Below are 22,127 nucleotides of genomic sequence, written 5' to 3' on the forward strand. Positions count from 1 at the left end.
TTAGAAAGCATATATCTGTAATTTATACACAATTCATCTAAAGTAATTTGTGACGTTAAATATTTTTATTGATAGGAAACTATTACTGTAAAAGTTTTATTCAAAAGGGAGTTAAATAGTGAGGAAACACTTCTTAAACTACAAATTGAGCACACCACTTTCACAGTTAGGGAAGTTAGGCCACTGCCAGGGCTGATCTAGAATCCCCAGTGTCTCTATCTTAAAGGTAGGATGACATCAAGCTGAAGCTGGGGAGAGGGGTTTTCCCGCTTTCAGATACTGTGGCTGGATACCAAGTAAGGTAACTTTATGAGCACTGCTGAAGCCAGCTCCTGTCCTGGGCTAGTCACAGCTGGATTTCCAGGAATAGTCTACATCAGACTCTGGCACAGTTAAGTCCTTATGTATCGATGTTGTTGCCAGACAGTTGGGTTCAGCTTCCTACCTGCCAGTAGATTCACATATAAACCCACCCTCTTTCCCTCAGAAAAAAAGGAAGCCAGGCAAGACAGTAGAGGCCCAGCTCAGGGGAATGAAAGGGCCAATTTAATTAGTAACTACAAACCAGGCCGCAATTCACAGTGATGGGAGGCCATGCAGTGGCAGTGCGAGACCAAGAGAGGGACAGCAATAGGATACAGCATCCACATGGGCAAATTCACAAACTATTCAGGAAATAAACACAGATTTGGGCTATACCGAGGGCAAGGCTGGTATCTACTAGGGTACTCCCAGCACTTACGCCAACTCTTTCCTAGCCCAGTGCCACAGCTGTTTCTACTGGAGTACCCCAAAGGGAGGGTGTGCAGAATAACACCAAGTCAGCTAAGGGTCTAGCACTTACTGAGAAGAGAGCCAAATGCAGAGGGTGCTGCAGATCCCACTACACCTGTAAGGAGTTCCTTTATATCTGTCCTCGCCAGGACACAGTTAATGGGAAGAGGCTATACCCACACCCAGGGAGAACATAGTACACAAAACAAGCTAAGTTTGTGAGAATTCCTTCTGGCCTTAGAAAAATAGTGGTTCACAGAGATGTGGCCAGAGTAGGGCTACACACTGACTCAAAGGGAAATGCATGAAGGCGAGTCCCTCTTGGCTACCTTATACCAGATGGTTGTTGGGCACATGGACAGGGAGTTCTGGGTTTCCACACCTGAGAGATCTGAGGGCCAGAATTACCAGTTATTATTTCTGTCATGCCCTGTCTCTGGCACTGCAGAGGCACAGCATACATCTTAACAAACCCAGGACTTGACTCTGTCCTGCATGGGTCCAGGCAGACTTCAAACAATACTCTGATCTTGATCCAGCAAATCAGAAATGACTGCAGCTCCAGGTACAGCCCCACTATAGATCTCCATCCTGGACCCAGTACTACTATGGCTACTTTTGGTCCCAAGGACAGTCGGGACCAAGTTGGGACCTTGTAGGGAAAGGGAAGAATGGGAACCCCAGTAGGAAACCCTTCCCAGCTTATCTTCTGGATCACAGATGTCAGCCAAACCAGCAATACACAAGTTCAGTGCCGCCACCATCCCCGCTGCCACCCACTGGCCCCTGGCCTTAAATCCAACAGAACTTTTGCTGGAAAAGTCAGATGCTCAGGTTAGGGCAAGGCAAAGAGGACAGGACTTTCAGGGGACAGTGGCACAGCTTCCTACCCCAAGTGAGGAGAGAAATGACCACTGAATGCAGGGAGCAAAGCATGGGGCTAGACTGACAGGCAGATGAGTCCAATCTGGCTCCGTCAGCACAGGCGCTTGTATGTATAGATGTAGGCTTTGCAGCTGGGGCATGTATGTGTCACATCCTTGAAGTCGTTGATGAGGCAGGGGATCAAGCAGCAGCCTAGATCACACCTGAAGCAAAGACAAGAGAGACAGGCTAAGACTTGAAGAGAAGCAGAAGTGGCCCTACCCTACTTGCACCCCTCACCTACCCCATGAAGCAGCAGAAGAAACCCAGCACAAAGTTCATCAGTCCAATCTCATAGGAGATCTTGGTAGTTATAGCCTGCTGGCAGTGGGGACACACAGTCTGCACTGGTGCACCTTCAAAGATCTCTCCCTGCAGCACTGTCACCGTGGTGGCAGCCCCTGAAGGGACCAAGACTGTTGCTGTGTGGCCCCCAGGGCCAGGGTAGGGTCCTGGAGGGTAGGGTCCTGATGGGTAGTAGCCCATGGGTGGGTGAGGACCTGGAGGAGGGTAAAAACCTGGAAAGCACAGATGAGTAGAGACATCTTAACACATGTTGCCTTCCCTGACAAGAGATAACACAAAGCTGGGTCTCCAACACCCAGGACACAGCTTAAAACTTCCTGCCACACTTGTAATGGGGCCACTGAGTGCCAGTGAGAATCCCTGAGACTAAAGCCCAACTTAAGATGGTTGTCCACATTTTCCTAGTCCTTTATGTTCCCTAACCTGTGGGACCAAGACAGATTTGGTGGAGTTAAGACCATGACCCAGTGTTTCCTTCACTTCTAGCATGCAGGGACCCGGTGCTTAGGTGCTTGCAAGGATGACAGAAGAGAGACCTTGCTCTTCTTCAGCCCCTTTCCTGCACAGGGGGCCTCAAATTCAAAACCACCAGCCCACCTAACCCAGTAGCCTGTTCTGGAGCCACACATGCTTCTTGGGCTTGAGTAGGAGCTTCAGAGAGCTGCTGGTGAGCAGACCATGAAGCTCACATTAAGGGCTTTTTAAGTCCTCAGGAGAGCTCGGTAGTACCCATTGTCCTCACCATACGCTACTGTAACTGAGGGGCCTTCCCTGAGCTGGTGTCCTCTAGCATGACAAGCCCAGTAAGACATCTTGTTCTGTGTCATCCCTTGCTGTATCCACAATCTGTGGTGGACAACTAACTGTTTACACTGAAGGCTGGATAGCAGTCACCCCCATGCTCCCTCATGTCCCTTCCCAGTTCACCTGGAGCCATGTAGGTGCCTTCTGCACCCATATGAGGGGGGACAAAGCCAGGCTGAGGCATTGGATGACCTGGTGGCTCATATGGTGGGGGGCCAATGTCTGCAGGGGGCAGTGGCATGCCTGGTGGGGGCTGCATCACAGCTGGTGAGGTACGGCCTGGACAGAGAGAGAGAGAGGCTCAGCTGGTCTCAGTACATAGGCTGGGTAGAGTAGGAGGCCAAACTGTACCTGGGGAGGAAAAAAGAGGAAGGCCTATGACAGGGACCCCAAGAGCAAGATCCCTACCTGGAGTGGGTGGAGCTCCACTTTTTTCCTCCAGCAGTGGGGCTGTGGGGCCCCCAGGATAAGGAGGGGGTGGTTCATTAGACATCTTTGCTGCTTCCCCTGAACCTGCAAGGAAAACCCAGACATGAACCCAGCTCCCAGCCAAACTGCTTCTCACTTGGCTATGGCAAGGACTGTAGTACAAGGTGTGTGACCATCCTCAGAGGTGCCCAGTTGAGCCTAAGCACTTGGCTTCCTATGCTTCTCCCACAGGGGTCTCCCTGCTCAGGGACCTCAGCTGCCACTTTACTTTCCCTCTACATAAATCTTCAAACTCTGAAAGGAGCAGGGCTAATGGGCTGGGACTAAAGCCTTCAGGAGTGCCATCACTGGACTCCTTGGCACTAGGGCTGACCTACTATTACCAGTGGTCCACTAGCTTACAGCTACCAACATCTTCACCTCTCCCCAGTCATCCACACTTGAGGGCAAGTCCTAGTGAGATAAGACCCTGACCCACCAGTCCTGGGACCCTAACCCTGTCTGACATCTAGTTTCCTCACCCTACCCCTCAACATTTAGGAGATGCTAAGGGAGTCATGGAGTGGCTATCCACTACCAGAGGCTTTTGTGATCCAGGGACAGTTTCTCACCTCAGATCTGATACTCAAAGGGAGGCAGACGAAAGTCCTTGAGCTGCTGGCCAGACAAGGCTTTGGGGAACTCTTCAGGGGAAGAGGCAGCATCCTTAGCCCAGGAGGGCTCTCAGGTAGTGCCTAGGCACACCCTGTCACTGTGCTATTTATAGGTCTAAGCTTTCTACTCCCCTGATCACCTGGCAGGTCCAGTGTCTCTCCTGTGTCCTCTGCTCTCCAACAGACCCAACAGATCCACTTCTCATGCATGAAGGAATATAAAATAAGCCAGTCATGGGATGGGTTAGTCTATTAGCTTGGGTTAGTCCTGTTTTGGTTAGTTTGGGAATTGAGAAGGAAGGGATTCAGTCAAATGAAACACATTGGTTTCTTTCTTTCACCAAATTCCTTGAGTACCTAGGCCCTAGGAAAAAAGCAAGGAAGCTAGAGGTCTTCTTGCCTTCACTTTTATTTAGCATCATAAAGGAACAATTATTTATGGTACCAAGAATTAACAGCATTTTGAAATGAAAATAATACTATGAACTAGAAAAAAAACAACAGTACAATAGTATACAAACTACAAAAATGGTTCTCCCGGGGCTGGGGATTTAGCTCAGTGGTATGAGCTCCTGCCTTGCAAGCAGGCAGTCATGAGTTCGATCCCCGGTACTAATAAAAAAGAAAGACAAAAAAAAAAAAAAGGTTCTCCCAGCAAAGCCCTACCCACAGCCCTTATAGTCCAATCGTACAGGTTAGTTTCAAAACAGAGGCTGGGTTTCATAAATTAAAAATTAAATTTAAAAAGTTAGTTGCAGGGCTAGAGGGACCCAGACCAAGATCTCAGTCTCAACTACAAAGAAACATGACCGTTTTACTGGGCATGGTAGCACATGCCTTGTAACCTCCAGCACTCAGGAGCCTTCGACAGAAGGACCATGAGTTTTAAACCAGCCTGGTCTTACATAATGGTAAGACCCTGTCTCAAAAAAAAAAAAAAAAAGAAGGAAATATAGGTATAAATCTTCATGACCAGCATCAAAATTAAAAACTTGTGCTCTGTGGTACACTACGGAGTTTTGTAAGCCATCTACCTGAAGAAGGACTTCTATTTAGAATATATAAGGAACTCACGACTCAGTAACAAATCTCCCCCCACCCTCCGAAAATTAATCTCAGGACCTCGTGCTTGCCAGGCAGGTGCTGTGCCACTGAGCTATATCCCTGGCCCAACAAATCACTTTTAAATGGCCAATGATTTGGACAGATTACTTCTTGAAAGATAAGTGGCCAAAGAGCAAATAAAAAGATGAGCACCTTTTCCAAGGGAAATGAAAACCCAATAAAAAATCAGGCACAGTGTCATTTAGTCCCTAGGTTCTCAAGAGGTTGAGGCAGGAGGATTGATTTGAGTACACAAGTTTGAGAATAATCTGACCAATACAGCCAGTGCATGTCTAAATAAAATATATCTAACCTGGGCTAGGGGGTGTAGCTTAGTAGTAAGGTAGTTGCCTAGCACATGTAAAGCCCTGGACTTGATCCCCAGCCTAAGTACACATACACATCCAAAAGAGATACCGTTTTTTTTTTCTTTTTTAAAAAAAAATACAATTTCAAAAAAAAAAAAAAAACCAGTAAGAAATCACTAGTTGATAAATTACATATTGTCCTCTTAGAAATAGTTGTCCAAGTTACACAAGTAAAGCATACAAAGTGGACATTCAAACAGCAAGACTGCGAACAGTTCTGTTCAACGATCTAACAAAAACCTAGTAATAATGGTTACCAATCCTACACACTTAAAACATACATGCAGTTATATCTGGGTTGTATTACTCCTACATTTTTTATTACTTTTAGAGATACCATTTTATAGCTACTAGGATGGCTACAATCTGAAAGACTAACATGCACAGAAAAGGGAGAACCCACACATTGCTAGGAGTGAAGCCTTATAGGACACACAGCCCTGTTGCTACTCTGTCTCCTCCACATCCTACTAATCCTGTCATCTTCCAGAACTGTAGCAGAAATGGGAGTTGGGGGAGATTCCTCATGTGTTCAAAGAGCATCTATCTGGACAATACCAACTGCCTTCCAATGTAAAATGAATGGATAAGCCAGGAGTGTTCATACACACCTGTAATCCCAGGCTAAAGCAGAAAGATCAGCATGAGTTCAACTCCAGCCTATATGGTGACTGCAAGGCCAGTGTGGACTACAGTGAGACCCTGAATATAAAGAAAGAAAAACTCAGGCCTTGGTCACAGTGCCAAGTGTCTTCAAGAATTTCTTGTGTAGCTGGTAATGGTGGCTCACACATATAATTCTAGTATCTGGGAGGCTGAGGTAGGAAGATCACTGTGAGTTTGAGGCCAGCCTGGACTACACAGTGAGTTCAAGATCAGTCTGAACTACATAGCAAGACCCTGTCTCAAAAAAAAAATATTGTAAACCTTAGGTTCCTGTTTTTACCATTTTCTGGCCAGTGTTGTGAATGCCAGGAGTACCACACTCAGCCCACACTAAAGCAGTGTGCCTACTGATCAGCCCACAGAGGTGGCTCCTACTGTAGAAGCTGTAAGCCCTTGAGAAGACAGAAGTACTTTTCAGAAGCTGAAGTATAGGCAGGAATTGTTAAGTATCCAGAAATACGTATGAGGTGCAGGTTCCATCTAGGAGTACAAACTAAGTTAAACTGCCCAAGGAGCTATGTTGCCTCAACAGTATTTTCAGGTGCAGGTCAGGTCTGAAGGAAGGTTCTGACCTTTGCCAAAAAAATGAGACCCTACCCCAGTGTACTTTTCCAAGGGCAGACCTCAAGGGTAGGACATAGTCTGCCATCCTAGGCATAAGACCAAGTACTTTTCTGTAAAGTCACTCTCATTCTTCAAACCACAGTGTACTGACAGTATCCAGATCTTAAATATCATCTGCTATTCACTCTGGCCTGTTATTCAGTCATGGAGGGCCTTGGGGCCTGAAACCTTTACTTTGTGCCCCAATGATGAAGCCCAATCTTTGCTCCTCCTCAGTCTTTCAGACAACTCTGGCAATGAGTGTGTACACTTCATCTTCACTCCGCCTAGCACACACTACGCAGGGCACGCTCAGCCCTACTGCCACATAGATGCTCTTGCTTCTCTGGGGAGCTGCCAGGTGGAGGTGTTCCCAGGAGTGAGGACAGAAATGATATTTTAAAATGCCTGTGGTAGTTTTAGGGTACACTACAGAGCCATTAAGCTAAGCAAAACTACTGTATTACTCCATTCTTCAATCCCAGGCCACATAGAATGTGACTCAGCTCTGAGAAAAGAACCGACTTCTAATGTGGAACTGATGTGGAACCAAATTTGAAACCACATCTTCCTCGCTCAGTGAGAGTAGAAAAGACCAGCCCGCATCAGGCCACCAGTGAATGAGGAAAACCGTGAGAATGGACAGCATGGAGCTCTGGAGCCAGACAAACCTGGGTTCAAATCCAGGACCTTGGGCAGGTCACAGAGCCTCTACCTTCCTATGTGAACTGAGTCTAGGACACCTGCCTCTGAGTCAGGCCTCACTAGACCCCTTATTGGGGAGAGGAGTGCTGCTTATTAAGAAGGATAAAAACATGGAATTAGATCACAGTGATAATTACACTTTGTGAACATATTAAAAGCACTGAACTCTAATGATGGGTATATTCTGAGAAAGTGATTTTGTCATTGTGCTAACATTACAGATTATACAAACTTAAGGTGGCTAAGACATCACTAGGCAAATTAAACTTATGGGATCTCATCATATATGTAGTTTATCAATGACTAAAATGTTATGTAGCACATAGCATTTGAAAGTAATACAATTCTAGGACAGGGCAGTTAAGGACAGCTTTGATGTGAGAGGGCAGGGAGAGGAGGGAAAAGGTCTGCTTTTCAGTGGGAGCTCCAAGCACAACACCCTCAGGGCCCTGGGAACTGCCTCTGATGTTCTGTTCCACTCTTCAATATTCATTATTGTCTGCAGTGAACTTTGCAGTTGATCCAAGGCCAAAGGCAGGCCAGTGGGCCGTGGCCTACCTGCCACTGCAGGGCCCCTTGGAGTATAACAGCAGGATACACACCTCCTGGCTATAGCCAGTGCTGCAAGGTTGATGGGAATGCTTCAAAACTTTCCTGTGCACTGCAACTGGGGTTGTGTACAAGCTGGGCACCCACAGATATCATAAATTTCTATGGAAGAAAGCCAAAGAGAGGAGAGGAAAGCAGCACGATGAGTTCCCCAGGGACAGTCAGTCTGGTTGGCTCTATCCATTAGTGTGCTTTCTTGGATAGGACAGACCCTGAGGGGCTGAAGCAGAAAGGTGACACAGGGGACAAGCCCAGAGGGACTTCCTGACACTAGTTTCCTCAGGGTCTGGCAGAGTAATAGTTCTCAGACATTTTGGACTCAAGACTTACTTAGAGTTGATAACTAAGGACTTCAAATAGATTTTGATTTTGTGGGTTGTATCAATATCATACTAAAGGCCAGGTGGGGTGGCATAGGCTTCCCAGCCCTGGGAAGGTTGAGGCCAGCCTGTGTTACAAAATGAATTCAAGGCCAGCCTGAATTGCATAGTGAAACTCTGGTTCAAAAACACCAAAAACAAAAACAGAAGAAAAAAAAAAAATCACACCATTGATAGTACCACTAGTGTCAATAGAAAAGTTTAAATACCACATTGTGACGTGGACTGTGGTAGAGCATTGCCTAACATGTGAAAACAACAGTAACAAAAGGTTCTGACCCCAGCCAAAAATCAGGAAGCCCCCGCAGGACTGCAGACCACATTTTGAGAATGACCCACTAGAATGTGAGTGAGTATAATACTAAGTCCCTAAGGCAGGGTCAGAGCTCCTCACCAGAGATCAACAGTGCCCTTGTGGGCCTTGAGGCCTTGAGGGCCTTGAGGTCCCTTCTAGGGAGGCTGTGCCTGTTGTTCTGCTTGGGCCATCCTCCAGGGGGGTGCTTGCTACCACCCAGAGACTTTAGAAGCTAGCCATCAAGATGTGGTTCTGGATCATCCAGATCAAATCCTTCTTAACCATTGTCTAACTGTGTGACCTGTGTGCCTCATTTTCCTCATCTATGTCACAGGGTAGCAATGTGTAAAAGTATGCAAGTCAAGGCATGGTGTCACATGCCTGTAATCCCAGAAGGCTGAGGCAGGAGAATCTCTGTGAATTCAAGGCCAGCCTTGACTATATCACAAGGGCCTGTCTCAAACAACACATAAACTTTGGCCTCTGCATGGATAAATATAAAGAAATGATGAGAAATAGATTTGCCTATATCCCCCGCAAAAAAAGAAAAAAAAAAAAAAAAAAACATATGCAAAGCTCCCACTGTAAGACTGCAGGGCTGGTACACAAGAACACTAAACTAATGGAGCCTGCTATTATTGATTATGAATGACTGCCAACAGGCACAAATACCTCTGCTCTGGGGCAGATGTGATACCAAAAGCATTGATTCCAGAAAGATACACTTGGCTCAGTCCCACAGTATCCCCATGTGCGCTCCATCCCCAGCACAGCTGCAGTCACAACCACTTAGACAACTCCTTGTAAAGGAAGAGGTACTAGCAATCCCCAAAGGGCCAGCTCTTCTGTTATACTTCTTTCTTGGACATGTGGTACCTGACTGGAGGTCACAACACCCTGGGGAAGGCATTCCATCTAAGATATGGTGGCAGGGGGGTCAAGCAGCTGCTGCTGCAGAGCAGCCTTTCCTAGGGCTTGATTGGTTGCCACTGCCCTCCCTACATGAGCTCCTTGAGCCAGCCCTGGCACCGGGATGCCAACTGGTCTCGAGGGGCTCCTCTATCCCTAGGAGGCAGGTCCCAGACATCTGGCCATGAGCAGGGCTTTCTGCTTTGCTGGGGAAACTGAAAAGCAGCTGTCAGCTTTACCTGAAGCCTCCCATCTATTAAACATAGAGGCATCCATTGAGACATAGGTAAGGTGACCGTGTGGCATGAAGGATCACGGTGATGGGCATTGTTACTGGCAAAGGATGGCCTTTGATTCCATAAGCACCATATATAACTCTTCTCATAAACAACCCAGGGATGAGCTTATGTAATCTGTGTAGTAGCCATTGAAAAGAGCCCCTGGGAAAGGCAAGGTGGGCAAAGGCAGTGCTCTCTCTTAGACACTGGTTGTCGATGGCTGCTAAGTCAAAGGACTGGCAAGACCTGAGAAATCCTGATTGTGGCCCATGTTCCATTTTCCTGATGATGCAAAAACAGAATGAAACAGATAGTGCCTCCTCAGACAGCATCACTGGTGGCTCTAAAACATTTATTTCTGAACATAAATGTATCTGATGCTTGGAAATTCTAAACACATTAAGACACAGAAAGCATCAGAAAGCAGAACTGACTTTCCCATCTGTTTGTTCTCTTCCCACCCAGCCCTGCATGTTATGTGCCTATCTCCTGATTAGTTTTCCATTTCAACGGAGTCAATATACCAGTCTAATTTACCTTCTCCCCACTACCAAGAGACAAGAGCCATGTACCACAGATGGAGCTGCAAGGGCACAATTGGGACATAGGCACTAGGTCCTCGCCATATGTCTTTCTATAGTCAGTTTTCTCATCTGTAATATGGCAGTAATAGTCCTGCCCCATAGCTGTAATGAGGCATAAAGGCCTGTGCATGAAGAGCACACAGCTCAGTTTGAATGCTAGCATTCAATAAATAAAAATAACATTGTCATTTGTATCTATAGAGGCACAAACAGCATGAGAAGGAAGTACAAAAGAAAGAATATACTGGTTGTTCTTACACAGAAGAAAAATTAAAAGGCAGATGGGACTAATGGTTTTTGGATTTTCTGTTTGTTTTCTGATATTGGATAGAAGCCAGGGAGTGCTGAGCTATATCCTCAGCTCTTTTTTTAAATTTTGAGACAAGACTTGCTAAATTGCTCAGGATGGTCTTAAATTTGCAGTCCTCTTGCTTCAGCCTCCTGAGTAGCAGATTATGGGCATACACCACCATGCCTGGCCCATGACTAATGGTTCTAAATGTAATACAATGACAGTAATTATCACTGTACAGTTTGCGTTATGCAGAATTCTTGTCAAAGTTCTTGACAAACTATTGCTGTTTCCATTCCCTGAGACCCAGTGTCAAATGGAAGAGCCAAGGCAAAGCTTTTCTGGAGGACAGTTACATTACCTATACATTCTTTTTAATTTATTAATTCCATTTCAATGTACTTACCCTGGCAAAAAAAGGTATATGTGAGCAATGATTCCTATACAGAGCTGTTTGTGTACCTCACCGACTTGATGCCAAAGGCACCGTTAAACCCACCTGGCCTATCAGTGCAATGTAATTGTATTCACTCCCTGAAAATGACATATACTTTTACTGACATGGAAAGATGGTTTTGACACAACCCTGAATAAAAGAAAAATGTAAAGGAAATATGTATAGCATGATTCTGATAGATTCTGTCCACCTGGGGCTTAGTTATCTCTACATGACATCCACCCAACTTGGCACTGGACCCTGAGAAAGGACTTCATCTTTGCAGCATTTTGAGATCACTCTTATGACCTTGACGGGCATTCCTTCAATTATTTTGAAGAAAGTTCTGCTGGTGGAGAACATAAGCCACAGAGACCTGCATCAGTGCTTGTGGGGGGACACTCACAGAGGTCACAGGTGGAATCATTAAATTAAAACCAAAACAATACAAAACCCAACAAACATAGAAGAGATTAGTAACCTCCTGGCCACTCAGTGGATGTTGCTGTGGACAGCCTTTTCAAGAGCATTTTAAAAGCACACAGTAAGCTGTACTACAGAAATGTAAAGAAAATCAACCCTGTGCCTTGGAAACTTCAGGAGACCTGTGTAGACAGCAACTTCAAGCGGGAAGCAAATGTAATTAGTGCCTTACGTGCATTATATATAAGCTGGGTGTGGTGTCACACACCTGTAATCTCAGCACTTGGGAGGCTGATCTCAAGCCAGCCTGCACTACAGAGCAAAACTGTCGCAAAACAAACAAACATGCATTATGTGAAATAGTATATGGACTTTTAAATTTTTTTTTTTTTTTTTGTATCGGGCATCGAACCCATGAACTTACGCTTACCAGGCAGATGCTTATGCCACTGAGCTATATCCCCAGCTATATGGATGTTTACATTCCTACCACACAGTATTCACATGGGACCCTAAGAGTTTACTCACATCAGTTGGGATAGAATTGTTTTGGGTTTTCTCCTTGGGAAAGTCATGTTTGAGGCTGCTATATTTGACCACATTAGATTTCACTATTAAATATATAAAGACTGTTTTTCAGGACTGGAAAAGCCATTTAAATAACTAAATCTTAAGTTTCAGCCAACATTCATTTAGACATCAACATTTACTAAGCACCCACTAAGTGCAGGTGCCACATGAAGGGCTGGACATTATCGTGAGATGAACAGCATCACAGACTGGAGAATAGGCTCTGAGAAGTGACATGGCTATCTGAGCTGCTCAGAGATGAAAGAGCCAAGACAGGACCTCAATTGTCATGACTCATGTTCAACACTCTGTTCATAGCACTGTCAGCTTTTGCCACCTGTACTCCAAAATGTTGTTTAAAATCCATGAGTGGGATCTTACGCTCCCAGTGAATTCTTTGCTATCCATTAAGTGTAGATGGGTTTTGTGATACCCAAAATAAAAAGCTGAATTAGTTCTGTCTCCTGTGATACAGCAGGTCAGGGAAGGGAAATAGGACACTGAATATGCTATCTTTTGGGCTGTGGGTCCTTCCATTACCTCTCACAACTCACAGTCCTTTCAAGGACTTTAAATGGCAGTTTGACTACATGAGATCTTTCCTTGATCAGCTGACTTTAGAACTGATGGGATTCTGCCATCCTGGGGCTAACATGACATCCACCCAACTTGGCACTGGGCTCCGAGAAACAACTTATCTCTCCAAAAGTAACTTCTGTGTTCTTTCTCTAGTTCCAGAAATAAACCTCCTGCTCCCTATTTGTGCGTGTACCAAGACCTTTCCACTCCCGAGACTCCACAGTCACCCAAATGCTCCACTCCCAGCCCAACTCCATAAAGACTGTTCCCCAGCTCTCCCTTTTTGAGGGATCTTGCACTTTTCTGCAGCCCTCAATCTTACTCCCTCTTCCACTATTCCTGCTCATTCTCTTGTAGGACACATAGCTTTACTGGCAGCCTACTCCACAACTTTCAACCTCACTATTCCTCTCTCCCACATACATCCCAATGTAAAATCTCAAGTTTGAATAAAAATTCTCCAATATTACAACACACAACAATCCTATCTCAAACTAAGTTTCCTCCTACTCTATGAGCTCCCACAATGCCCCCACCTTTACTCTAAAACCAGTAACAAAATCCTTGCAATAATTAACTACATAGCCATCAATAATATCCATCACTCTTTGTTTCCTACATACTATCAGCTTTACTTTATTATAACAGTAACAACAAAAGACATCACTTTAGACATAATCAAAAACACCTCCTTCCACTAATACTCCTAGGGTAAAACATGGGCAATGCCTTTTATGACAGAGCAGCACCCTCCTCAGAAAAAAAAAAAAAAAGATTCTTCACATTTCACTCAATGCCCACTAGGACCCCAATCCTAAGTGCTCTTGCTGATGTTGTCTCTCTTCCCCACAAGCCTAGACTTACCACACCATAGCCCTTCATTTCTTCTCTCCTTAATCAAACATTCAAGACTCCAGCAACATTACCATCACTAACAAGGTTTTTCCATCTGGTTTTCTCTGAGATGCTAGGCCCCTACCTCGTCCCCTTGATGGGACCTCTCAAACTACTTGTCATATTTTTACCTATAGCTGTGTTTTAAAATTCTTTTTCAAGACTTCTTCAATCCAGGGTATCAGTCTTCACTACCAAAGAGCAGCTTCTTGCTGAAACCCGTGGCACCAGCTTCTACATGAGCCTAACCCATCATCCCTACAACTACAACAGCTTTCCCACCACAATGTCCCTCACTACCAGGAAACAGTCTAAAATGATCACTACCCCTGTTTACCTAGAAAACAAAAAGATAGGAATGATAGTAATAATAGACTCTACCAGCCTGAGGCTTAGCTATCTCTAACATGACTTCCACCCAATTTGGTACCAGATTCCAAGAAACAACTTATCTCTCCAAAAGTAATTTCTGTGTTCTTCCTCTAGTTTCAGAAATAAACCTCCTGCTCTCTTTTTGTGCATCTCCAATCTTGAGACTCCACAGTCACCCAAATGCTCCACCCCAGCCAACTCCATAAAGGCCATTCTCCTGCTGCCCCTTGTTGAGGGATCTTGCACTATTCTGCAGCTCTTCTGTGCCCACCATATAGGCCTTTTTATCTCTCTCAACTGTGCTAAAAAAATAAATAAATAAATAAATAAATAAATAAATAAATAAATAACAAGAACCTAACCTAATGATTGTACACGAGAGAGAATTCAACTCTGCATTCAAACTGGTATTCCAGCATTTCAGGAAGGCAGTGTGCATACATCGTAGTCTCTGTGCCTTGTAAGCTAACTAGCTATTAGGAAAACAAGATTACTAAAATGCAGAAAACAGAATGTTATTTTATTCAGCCAGCACTCATTATGTGTGAAGCCCTTTCCTTTCCTAGGCAATAGAGGCGGAGGAATAGCTATCTTAATAGAACTTACATGGGGGGGGGCACATACGTGCACTGTAAAACAGAAATACAAGAGAATACTATAAAGTAATTTGTGTCATAGAAGAACAAAAAATAAGGGAGTGCTGAAGAGCTGCAGTTTTAAACAGGGAAGACTTTACCGAATAACATTCTGGCACAAGTCCGAGGAGGCACGCCATGTGCAAATTGTGAGGAAGAGTCCAGGCAAACAGAAATTAACTGCAAAGATCCACCTAAAGCAGCTAAGCAGAGTGGGAGTGTGAGGTGGGAAGGCTAGATTCTCTGGCCATATGGGAGGCTCACCTTTATACAGCAAGCTAAGGGGCTTCTGTACTTCTAAGGAATGGGAAAATCATGTTGCCCTTCACAAGACATCCTAAATTCTGTGGATGTACTAAATTCTGTGTTGTACTAATATGGATTTCTCAAGCTCCTGATATCAAACAGATGGCTACTAGAGATGGGGAGCTTAGAGTACTTGGCCACCACCTCCAGCAGGTACAGTTTCTTTCTGGCCAGCCTGATTGGGATCACAGAGAAATGAGTAAATGGTGTGGCTACTCTCCAGGCAAAGCAGACACAGACACACAACACACACATAAAACCTAAGTTTGACCACATTGGGGAATGAAAAATAAGACCCAAGCCTTCGGAGACACAGAATGCTGAGAAATGGTCACTTGAGGGACCAAAGAGGACACAATTCTTCAGGTTTGAGATGAGCCAGTTCTTTTCTTTTTCATCAGTACTGGGGATGGAACTCACAATGCACACTTACAAGGCAGGCACTTATGCCGCTGAGCTAAATCCCTAGCCCTTTTCTTTTTTTGGTACAAGGAATTGAACTCATGAGCTCGTACATGCCAGTTAAGTGTTGTGCCACTGAATTATATTCTGGGCCCAAGCTAATTCTTTTCTGAAGAGCCATCACTACCCAAATTTCTTTCTTTTTCCAAATGACTGCCTCTTTGAAGACTTAATTCAGCCAACAATTCACTGGAACCTCTAGATCAGTGGTGGCAAACCTATGGCATACATGCCACAGTGGGCTGTTAGCACTGAAAGCTCCAAAATGTTCACCATCACCACCCTACATCATTCACCTGATAGTGTAGGGAGCCACTAAAGCTGGAGATTGATTACATGTTGGGGACTAAAGCAAGACCAGCCCTGAAAACACAGAGCCCAAAGCAAACCAGATAAACAAGCTGTTCCAGCACCAAGAATACAAGGGGCCCAGGCCAACCAGGCAAACAAGTTGCTAGGCAGAGAGGTTGAAATTGACATTTTTCTTTGGAATGTATAGAGTATATAAATAAATGTGCTACAGTGGTTAAGCAGTTCCTTCTTTTCTATCAGGAGAGTAAGGGCTCCACTTGATCCTAGCTTTGTCTCTTTATTTTCTCATCCTCTCACCTTCCTTCCCCTGGAACATCTAGAGCTGCAGCCAGCTGGTCACTATATATAGTCCTTACCCTCAGGAAGCTACAGATCTACCTAGGAAACCAAGTCACCCTTGAGAAGAATTTTACAAAATATACCAAGGTACTCCAGTTCCAAGAATGGTTAAGTGTGTAAGGTAGGAATGGGATGGTTTCTGGGCCTTGCAGGAAAATGGACAAGAAATTCCAGGTTCAGGGCATTAGTCACTCATAGCAGAGAAATTTGAAAGTTGTACTCAAGGGCCCAGTTTCCTAGCCAGACCTGTAGCTCCCTAGGATCACAGAAAGTGTTTGAGGGTAGTTTCCCCATAACATATGGTAGTTACTGAAATACCTGGGCTGAGAGAATAGACACCGCAGCTTGTCTGACACTCCTGGACCAAAGTTCCCCATCTTGAGCTATACCTCCAGTCACCAAACAGAATGGCTGAAAGAGTGTTTCAGGTTTTTCTCTTCTTTTTAAATCTTGACCTGTTGGCAGGTCTTCCTAATTCTGTTTCAAAAAGTGCTCAGAACCACCTATTTCATCTGATGGTCAAGGCTTAAAGGAAAAGTCTGGGCTTAGCCTTGTGTCCTAGACCTACCACAGTTCACTCCAGCTCCACCACACTTTACCTTACACTTTTCCAAACTAACTGTACATGTCTGGTGAATAAATGAGTCCATGACGTTGGGGGGTTAACTTTAGTGGACTTCCTATGCTATTCCTAATGTCCATTATCCAAAATCCCCAGCTCAGAACACTATCCATAGATAAGATTTCACCAGCTTCCTCCTGGAAGTGCCTTTGTTTGTTGGGAAAAAAAAAAAAAAAAAAAAAAAAAACCAGCAAAAAAACATCATGTCTTGAATCATTATTAATTCCATGGGGCCAATAGTCACAGTGGGGCTGGAAAAGCCCACATTTACTTTGTCCTCTCTCCCTTTGACTCCCACTGTTTGAGGAGAGTATGGTATACGGCCCTGCTTTGCCATTATTTGGCAACCTCAAGCAAGTCACTTAGAAACTGCTGTTTCAGGGGCTGGGGATTTAGCTCAGTGGCATAAGCACCTGCCTTGAAAGCAGGCGGTCGTGAGTTTGATCCCCGGTACCAATAAAAAAAAAAAGAAACTCTGCTGTTTCATTAGATGTGTTAATTGTGCCTGTGCTATTCCTTAAATGACAAGTGAGAAATGGACCAATAGGAACCATACATATATATACACATACACACCCACACTACTCATAAATCTCATTCCTTCCATTTTCCCAATTGGCAAGGCTGTTGTACTTAATGTCAGATGGAACTGTGACAATTATCCCCTGAAGGAATAGGGGTTAGAATTCTCAAATATCACTCAAGGTAATCTTTGCATTCTTCTCTTCCCACTTCTATTACTCTATCTATCCTTCTCTTCATCTTGCAAGAAAAACCCAGACCCTGCAACTAGACATGAATTGAGACTGAATTAACATTTACTGACCATACATTATGTATCAGGTATATTCACAGCTTTTACTGAATCCTTGTGACATCTTGCAGTACGAATTGACAATGATGGATCTCTGAATGGACAGGCCAAACAGTACCAACAAATCAGGAATATAGAAAAGATGACAAGAAATGTTTTCTGGGAAAACAAAAAACATATTACAACTGGCTTTTGTATGTTCTCAGACTTCTTTATCCTGTGTTGGATGGTTTTATATTATTTTGTCTAACATCAGGGAATCCTCATCTTTTCAGTGCTTACTGTGGATACAAGTCTTCTTTATCTGGCCTGGGTGTTGCTTTCTACCTCCCACAGATGCAGTGAACAAGGCTCTGAAAAGGCCAAGTGACTTGTCACACAGCTTCAGAGTCACAAGGAGGGGCCTCCAATGTGGTCTGCTGATTCAAAGGCAATACTAGTCCCAGGATTCCATCATTATCACTAGAGCACTGATGATGATTCACGGGGTAGGAGAGGCAGTGGGCAGACTCAGTTGGCTCAGACGCTCAAGAATTGGACAGATCAGCATCTCCTGTGGTGGATGGCCCTTTGGGGGCTCTGTGGCCAAGACCCTGGCCTGGCTCACTTTTCCCTCTCTGACACTATATTACAATGCAGCCTCTTCTACTGCCTAAAGAGATGGTATTTGGGAGAATCCTTATAGGGTGCAGATGGAGACAGAAATCTTTTGTAATGTCTAAAATTGGGCACATTTCAATTTTGTGCAGTCTAATTCCAAGTTCCCTTGTGGAATGAGAAACCTTCCCTCACCACTGCCAGTCTGGCTCTCATCTCTTTCCCCCCAGAAAGGGCCAAAGTCCTCCACAGAACTCCTTGCCTGCTGCCTTCTCCTCAAAATATACTTCACATACAGGTCACAGACATCAACATAAAATACCATACCTTTACCACACTTTTTTTTTTTTTTTTTCTTTTTGAGACATGGTCTCACTATGCAGTTCAGGCTGACCTTGGGCTCACTTTGTAGCTCAGGCTCTTCATTAACTTGCAACGATCCTCCTGCCTCAGCCTCCCAAGTGCTGGGATTACAGGAATGTGCCACCACACCTGGTTTACCATACTTCTTTAAGTATGTTCTCAATTAATAAAATGTTTCTATAAGTAGAGAGGAATTTTCACAAGGCCTGTCTCTTGTCTTCCTCTTAACCAAACCAGGTGAGGGAATGGTGTTCGTGACTATGGAATTAAGTACATCAACATAAAAGGGACTCAAGCTATGACTTCCAATTCATCAGCATAGTGATCCTGCCAACTGTGCTCCTCAGTTCTGTTCCAGAATTAGCAAACATAACAGCTAGGTGTAGTGGTGCATGTCCATAACCCCAGCCTTTGGGAGGCTGAGGCAGAAGGACTGCCATGAGTTCAATGCCAATCTGAATTAGAGCCTGTCTCAAACAAAGAAAATACACACCAGGCAAACCAGCAGGTACAAACTGGTCAGGCTTACACTGTACGAAAAACTAAGACAGCATGCAAACAGATAACTCTAGATTATTGCCAACACAATCTGCTGCAGCAAATGGCCTTTGGGACATATTTCATTCTCACCTTCAAAATAATTTTGTTCTCTGAAGTATTCTTCACATGCCATGTTTCTGCTTTTAGGGTGATTCTACAACTACGGGTAGCTGTTTTTAAGTCACTATAAAAGCAGATGTTAAAAGTCTTTCTTACTTCCACACACAGCTATCCTACAGGAAAATCTCCCAACTCCTTCAGCTTTTCAAGGTGGAGACAGACAGACTTTCAAACATCCAGGGCCCGTGTTGATTAAAATTCAGAATTCTAACCACTACAGTTAATGATATACATTGCTACAGTAATTTGTGAACTATACATTCTCTGTAATGGTCTGCAAGCATACACTATAAAATTCCTTCAACTTCTGTACACTTAAAAAATTTTCCTAATTAAATGTGGGTGTGGGAGGATCTTCTAAAATGGTGACTGAAAATACATTTCACATTAAAAGTAAGGGCTGACACCTCCTCACCCCCAACTCTGGTCAGCTCTAAGGAAACAAAGTACCAAGGAGAATAAGCAGTTCTTATTTGTCTAGGCATGGTCCTGCTCACATCAGGCCCCAGAATACATACAAAACTGATTATAAATGCTACCGAATGCCCTCTCCCCAGGGCCCTTGATTCTCACTTTGAGACAGAGGTTCTTAGCCCCAAGTGTATCTGAGAATATCTAGGGAGCTTATTAAATACAGATTCCTGAGCTGCAGTCTGTGACTACCAAGTCAGAGCCTGACAGGTGGCGGTGAGCCCTAGAGTCCACCCTTTTAACGAGGGCCCCAGGTCGCTCTGACCCAGAGGATCCAAGGCCACTCACTGCATCTTCCCTGACACCTGTTGAGAGGCCCCTAGGAACCCACCTTCCCCGGCGTCCTGCATGGCGTAAGATGTGGTCAGTCCGCAGCCTCTCCAACAGGCCTGCGGGAGCGCGGCGCAGAGCCACGTCCAGATCGGCACGATACTGAGAGCTGCACGGGGAAGGGAGTGTGACGAGCTCCTTTGGGACTGCCAAGGTCACTTGCAGGGCCACCAGCGACCCTCCCTCCCACCCCGCGTCCGCCCTTCCTCTCTCATTTCCTGTGGAAAAATGACACAACCTTCCCTTACATAAAACTTGTAAAGGCATAAGAGGCACCAAGCTTGAGGCTGGGCCTCCGGGACCGTAACCCTGTGACTCAAGACCCCCAGGCTGGGAAGCTGTTTCCGCAGCCCCGCAGTCACTGCCACACTAAAGCCCTGGGCTACACTGGGTCCAGCAGCATCTCGGTGGGGGACGGACCCGCCACGCCGCCCCGGCCCTCTTTACCTCCGAAGCCGGGTACTCCAGGTCTACCCTCAGGACTTAAGAGAGGGGCCTGGGTCCTGCCTCGAGCTCTGAAGAGACCTCTCAACCCGGGGGTTCCGCGCGCACTGCTCCCAAAGGCGCTGGGACTTGTAGTTCGCCCGCGTGCCCGAAGGTCGCTCGGATTCGTAGTCGGCCAGTTCGCCTTCGGCGAGCCCAGAGGCAAGGGGCCTACAGGAACCAGCATGCACCGCGCGGCGCCGCGGGCGGGGGCGGGGCCCCGCGGCTGAGGTCATTCCCTACCTGAGGGGCGCGAGGCCCAGCCCCCTCTGATGGGAGTGTAGGTTGGGATTCCCACGGGAAGACATCCCCAAGTAGGCAGAGGCGACTCACCGTCCCGCAACCCTTCAGCGGCGACGAGCGCAGCAGCTGGAGCGGCTGCCTCAGCAGCTGGCTGTCTCGCTCCGTCAGACGAGGCGGTAAGCTTGGAGAAAGGCCCAGGACCCTGGCGTCGCGGCGAGGAGGCGTGGTCTCGTGTGACACGTGACGGGCCTGGGTGACGTCGCCCGGGGCTGAGTCTCCTTGCAAGCTGGGCGCTTGAGAGGACTCGGGGCGTATTTGCCTTGAGGGGAAGGCTAGAGAGTCTTCCTGTGAGGACTCCTTTCTCATGCCCCTGCTGGGAGTTAGGCGGGGGTCCCACGAACGCGCGCCTTCCTGCCCCTGGGTAGCCTTTTTCTACAACTGTTATTGGGAGATTAGAAGCCGCGCATAAAATTAGGAACTAGCCGCTAGCCGTGGTGGCGCACCCCTGTAATACCAGCACTCGGGAGGCTGAGACTGGAGAATCTCCACCAGTTCAAGGCCAACCTGAAAAGATAGCAAGACCCTGCCCCCAAAAACAAAACAAAAAGCCATAGAGTACCCAATGGCTACCACTTTGCTTAAAGTTTCCACCCCAACAGATAATACACAGTATAAATACATCACAAAATGTGCAACGACAAAATACTCAGGGGCCATAAAGAAAAGCAACAAGATGCCCTAGCAGGAAATTATGGGATGATGCCTGCATTAGAATAAACTGAGGCGCGACTAGGGCCACGAAGTCAGGCAAGTTGAAGCAATAAACAAAATTTATTCCAGGCTGGGTGCAGGCAAGCCAAGGGCATTAAGACCATTGGCCCCAGTGACAGGCGAAGGTGGGAATTATAGGGGTGTTTAGATGCGGGGGTGGGGTATGGCAGTTTTAGTTTGAGTCTGGGGAAGTTGAGAGTCTTGGTAACATCTATGTCTTGTAGAGTAGCTGCCTAGGGCAGTTGCTTATTCATCTCCTTTTGCAAGTTCTGAGTTCCTGTTATCTCTGTGCCTCTGCAACTAGTTAGCGGCTCTGCTTGGGGAGTTTTTTTTCTGCTGCCTAGGTAGGGATCTGATATTCCTACCTTTTTATTATAAAAAAAGGGGGGGGCTAGGGATTTAGCTCTGTGGCATAAGCGCCTGCCTTGCAAGCGCGCGGTTGTGAGTTCAATCCCGGTAGCAAAAAAAAAAAAAAGGTGTGTGTGGGAGGAATAAGGGAGAAAATAAAGGTCAAGTGAAGTTTCTCATAACTGTTTCCCGTGTGCCACAGGGGCAGAGTAAACAGCCCGCTTGGAAAAACATCAAAAAAGAAAAAAAAAAGAGGTTGGTGTTGGACTCTTGGGAGTGCTGTGTTTTGAGAGGTTATTAAGAATTTTCCTACTGGGCTCAGCAACACAGTGCATGCCTGGCAAGTATGAGGTCGTGAGTTTGATTCCCAGTACCAAAAAAAAAAAAAAAAAATTGCTGTCATGGCTTGAATTT

At 45.6% G+C, this 22,127-nt stretch overlaps 1 protein-coding gene across 6 annotated transcripts; it reads right to left on the bottom strand.

Annotated features, from left to right (window-relative positions):
* Positions 1-46: 46 nt before the first annotated feature.
* Positions 47-20,843, bottom strand: Cdip1 (cell death inducing p53 target 1). 6 transcript variants are annotated; one of them, XM_063226410.1, is made up of 6 exons: positions 20,685-20,816; positions 19,870-19,977; positions 3,217-3,321; positions 2,932-3,087; positions 1,943-2,216; positions 47-1,862 (listed from the first exon to the last, which is right to left on the bottom strand). In XM_063226410.1, exons 2-6 carry the CDS (start codon positions 19,886-19,888, stop codon positions 1,751-1,753), a joined length of 666 nt encoding a protein of 221 aa, XP_063082480.1. In that variant the 5' UTR covers positions 19,889-19,977; positions 20,685-20,816; the 3' UTR covers positions 47-1,750. The 6 variants fall into 6 exon arrangements, with proteins under 6 accessions (XP_063082480.1, XP_005007529.1, XP_003477770.1 ...); XM_005007472.4 differs by lacking the exon at positions 20,685-20,816 and adding an exon at positions 20,316-20,515; XM_003477722.5 differs by lacking the exon at positions 19,870-19,977 and having other exon boundaries at positions 20,685-20,843.
* Between the last annotated feature and the right edge of the window lie 1,284 nt (positions 20,844-22,127).

Source organism: Cavia porcellus, unplaced genomic scaffold, assembly GCF_034190915.1.
Source record: "Cavia porcellus strain 051 isolate PalLab524CR breed Dunkin Hartley unplaced genomic scaffold, mCavPor4.1 scaffold_16, whole genome shotgun sequence".
Classification (NCBI taxonomy): Eukaryota; Metazoa; Chordata; class Mammalia; order Rodentia; family Caviidae; genus Cavia; species Cavia porcellus.

Bases quoted from the DNA above. Each gene is read 5' to 3' on its own strand.
- Cdip1 (XM_063226410.1), bottom strand. The intron at 3,088-3,216 runs GTAGGGATCTTG...CTCTCTGTCCAG, and splicing joins TGGAGCTCCACCCACTCCAG to GCCGTACCTCACCAGCTGTG. The intron at 1,863-1,942 runs GTAGGTGAGGGG...TCTTTGCTTCAG, and splicing joins TTCTTCTGCTGCTTCATGGG to GTGTGATCTAGGCTGCTGCT.